The 4531-nt window shown below is 41.7% G+C and overlaps 1 protein-coding gene across 1 annotated transcript in view; it reads right to left on the bottom strand.

Moving 5' to 3' along the window:
* Positions 1 to 3156, bottom strand: part of mecom (MDS1 and EVI1 complex locus) — a gene marked incomplete in the record, with an annotated part of 127669 nt that extends 124513 nt beyond the window's left edge. The window contains 1 exon segment of the mRNA XM_035680523.1: positions 2754 to 3156. Coding sequence (XP_035536416.1) covers positions 2754 to 2790 — 37 coding nt within the window.
* Positions 3157 to 4531: the final 1375 nt, after the last annotated feature.

Here is a 4531-nt window from a genome sequence, read left to right as displayed (position 1 = left end):
AATCAGCGACGTGAGGCTCGTTTATGGAAACAGGCGCATCAGTGAGTGGTGACTGGCGGAATATTGTGGTAAATGTGAAAAATGATTATCGAATGCACAAGTGTGAGCCTTGGGACGCAAACTGGATTTCTATGCTCTATTGCCACTTGTTAGGCTTCCAGATAATTCTCATGGAACTTTTCCTTTCAGTGGGCTATATATAAATTTTTTTTTTTTTACACCGTGTTAAAAAACTAGAATTAAAGATGTTCTATAGTCGGTTCAGCTGTAGGCCTACTATAGGTCTGTACATCACAGTATCATTCCACATGACGCTCGATTAATCGTCGTTGTAATTATTACAAATGATCAAAAACCTCTAAACACATCATAATCAAGGGGTTTTTATTGAGACTTAAATATTCTAAGTGGACCTCTAATTAGGCCTAAACCAAGCTAGCTTTGGATCATCAAGCCCCCCCACCCACTCTTCCACCCTTCTGTAGCCCACAATTCACCGCGGGGTGCGGCCTGCTGCACGCCTTGGCTATACTTAGTTGGGAAGCAAAAGCGAGTTTTTGTGGCGCACCGCATTACATCTGGACGTGCGGACTAATCAGTCAACCTCCATCAATCACTCTTACGTTTACCACCTCTCCATCACCTCCTCTATTACATCCACCCCCTTTTTTTCTTCCTTTTTTTTTATCACACGGCTGTTCTGCGAGGAGGCCCCGTATATGCCCGTTTTAACACGACTTCTCCGGACAGGCGGGGAGGCACACACTGAACGCATTTACCAGCAGAGCTCTTATGAGGGGTTTGGGAATTTAAATATTCACTGTTGACACTGTGCAGACCTGGCTGGGGGCCAGATCGGACCCGCTCCTCCGGGGACAGAGAAACACCCCCCCCCCCAATTCTGACTTAAGACGTAGAAATCTCCGTCTTCCATCTCGAGAATAATAATCGTTAAATACGCGAGGAATTATCCCTCTTATATTCTCAGGATGGCTTTAATGCTCTGTAAGTATGTAGGGGAGTTGATGCCGTGGTTGCGTGTTCCCCTTTGTGCGCCTTTCTTTAGCGGTTAAGAACTTTGTTCGAGAACAAAGTTGTGTCTCACAGTCGAGAGGGAGAGAGAGAGCTGGAAGGCCGCTGCGAGGAAAATCAAGTGTTTTCTTTCCTGTTGTTGATGGTGACGGTGTGTGTGTGTGTGTGTGTGTGTGTGTGTGCGCGCACCCGTTTTCTTATACCTGTCACAGTATATAAAGTATTTTCTAAACATTCATGAGAATCACAATAACGCAGTTATATAGGCCTACATTAATACTTGCTGAGTAAACTGTATTAAGCTATATTTTACTTCTGGGACGAAAACTAATTATTAAGTGCCTTGCTTCTAACTGACAACTTCTCCAGAACCTTATTCTTAGACTTATGTTTTATGGCGTTATTTCTTGTATTTAGCTGTATTTGTATATGCAAAGTCACAGGTAGTCCATGTGCAAAACAGAGTGTAAACCTCTGAACTGACTGAATATCATAACGTCCCTTATATCCAATTTCTGCAAGCCCTAAAATACCGCAGGCCTTGGCCATATACACTGCCCCCCCCCCTCCTCCCCCCTGCCTAAATTAATCCTAAAACATCTGCAATACAATTCTGCATTAATGGTGTGCGTTTTACAGTTAGAATCTCAACAAATAAAAGAGTCAACACTCAAATGAAGGTCAGCAACACAGCACAGGAATTTACGTAAATCACCAAGGAAACAGCTTTAGGGAAAAAAAAAATATATATATAATTCTTAATATAATTTATTGTAGCAAATCAATGCATGAATAGCCATATCAATCATCTCCTGCATAAATTCGTATAGTTGCTTGCGCCCAAGTAATTAAATCGATTTAATGACAAGAGTGTTTCGATATTACACTTAATTTAATCAAACTCATGGATTATTTTAAGTTATTATTTGATCCTAAATGAATGTTGCTAACAGAGTATGAAGCCTGCCTCCTGCAATAATCAAATTACACGCAGACCTAAAGTCTACAAAGCTGTAACACTCGTGCACCAAAAGAATTAAAACATCAAAGTCTGAATTAGTTTTTTGTTTCTTTTTTTTTTTAAAAGTGGCATATCATTTAACAATCAACACACATTACGCATTAATAAGAGCTCGGAATGAACGGCGTGACGACTCCCATACACAAACAGAGTCACAAACACAACAAGGTGCCCTTCCCTGAAAACATTTACCATGTCTGTCTAAATCCTCGTTTTTCTCCTCATTCTTTCCTCCATCTCCATCAACCTGCCTTTTTTCCCCCCACAAAGTTGCTCCCCGCCAAACTGAAGTGACCAGCAGCCCCGCAGCAGCAGTGTGCAGCGATTGCATTGCGACTGCCGCTGCACGGGACATGGGCTTTTTCACCCTACAATGCACGACAGCACACTACAGCGCCCACTACATGCAACGGGCGAATCCAAAGCTGGAGCGGACGCCCTGCACAAAGTTCCTCCATCGCTCCCTAAACTTTAAAGTTTACACTCTTCTGGTGACAGCGTTTTCATTTTCTGCTCTCTTCGCGACCATATCACCATTTTGTCACTCTTCTCTGGTGAAAGTGAGGATTATGGATTTCGGGTGGAAATGAAATCGCTACACAAACTATTAATAAACGCAGTGATAACAGCGACAGTCTATAGGTATATAAGATGGCATGTTTCAAAAGGAAAAAAAAAAAGAAAGGGATGTTGCACCTACTCGTGGCCAGTTTCCGTGCCCTGCCTTTGGACCTCATGGTGCCAGTCTCTCGGCGTGGGTTTGTTTGGATTTTTTCTTGGATCTTTTTTCCTCCTTTTTGTTTTTTCTCTGTCCTTTTTCTCTGGGTTTCTCAATCCAAACGCGCTATCTCTCCAGCATTGTCAGTCTGGACACCTTCGCACATGCGCACAGCCCCGAAATCTGCCGGCAGCAAGTGCCAGAAAAAGTTTGGGACGATTTATCACTTTTGATATTAACCTGATCTGGTTCAAGATGTGTGAATCGTGGACATCTCCTTTCGTGTCAGAGTTTCAAACGACCACTGAGTGAGAGAGCGGGGGCACGCTGCAAAAAATGTCCGAGCTTGTTGTAGCTTCACATTCGGTCCTGGTGTTTGTTTAACACGTGAGGAAACTTTGGAATTGAGATGCGCTGGCTGCAGTCTGACTTGTTTCAGCACTGATCTCGAAACAATATACTCCTATCTTGAAATAATGCGGGAAAAGGAAACCATATTAGTCAAATTGTGTAAAAAAAAAAACTATAAAAAAACCTCGTCTAACAAGTTAAACGCAAGTTACTCTAGCAGAAGCAATAGCCTGTGTATGTGTCACTGTTTCTACAGAGAGAAAGAAAAAGGTTTCTGAGACTGAGCACTAAATGAAAGGCTCCATTTAGTGGATATTTTTTGCAGTGCAGTCAGCACCCCGGATCTGTGTGCCGAGGACATTAATTATAACGAGCTTTATTCTCAATCCTTACTGCGCACCTTTTCTCTTTAAATTAAGTCGCATTAATCAATGTTCACTTAAATTGCCAAGGCTGGATATAGTCATTAAAGATTTTATATATTTTAATTGTGTTTTGACCATTGTACCGAGCACTGGAAAATGAATGAAAAACTTCCCCTCCTCCCTCTCCCGCTTGGGCACCCGACTGACAGCTCTAATATGAGAGTGCCCAGGTTTCTCCCTCTCTCTCTCCCTGTGTGCTGACAATTATTAATATGTTAAGTGCTTAGTATTAATGCCTGTTTGAGACGTTTCTGTTGCAGCGCGTAAATTTCATCACTTGGTAATTGCTGAAGGCTCCAAAAGGATGTTTTCACTTGATTTAACTTGGATGGAGAACGACTGTATCAAGAAAGACTTTTGTCCGAGCCTTCATCTCAGTGGGTGCAATTTTAATCAACTTTTCTATTTTTCTTTTTTTCTTGCTCATGGATTTGACCAAAAAGGGCCACATAAACGCATGCCATCCAGGCACTAAAAGTCAATAAAATCACTGCATGTCTGCTGTTATCACATAAACATTTTATAGAGGCATATTTAGATACTGAGTCATATATCAAGAAAAATAGAGCAGCAGCCAGATACAAAAACAGCAAATCATGATTTGTTACCATTCTCTGTATTGTACTGCTAGAACGTGTGTGTGTGGAGGGAATACAGTGAGATTGCAGCCACACTTGATATCATAAAGGTGCAACCTATTTGTTCCCAAACAGAGACAGTGTATAATTAAAGTAATTGGCAATTAATTAGATCCGCATGAGATCATGCTGACCTTGCAGATGAACTCTTTAATGGTCTGTGAACTCGAGCTATCGATTCCAAAACGGATTGAAAGTCGTGACATCATGCCATGTCACTGGAGGGAGAAAAAAAAATCATCTTTGGTCAGCCCCAAAACCAAAAGCATGCCATATGGTAATATGTAAGGTACATGTGCACAACTGGGCAAACACCAAACCCCAAACTATTTGGACTTATTCACAA

The sequence above is a fragment of the Morone saxatilis genome, unplaced genomic scaffold (assembly GCF_004916995.1).
Source record: "Morone saxatilis isolate NCDOM2014 unplaced genomic scaffold, NCSU_SB_2.0 Contig8, whole genome shotgun sequence".
Taxonomy (NCBI): Eukaryota; Metazoa; Chordata; class Actinopteri; family Moronidae; genus Morone; species Morone saxatilis.
This window is presented reverse-complemented; position numbering and strand designations above follow the sequence as displayed.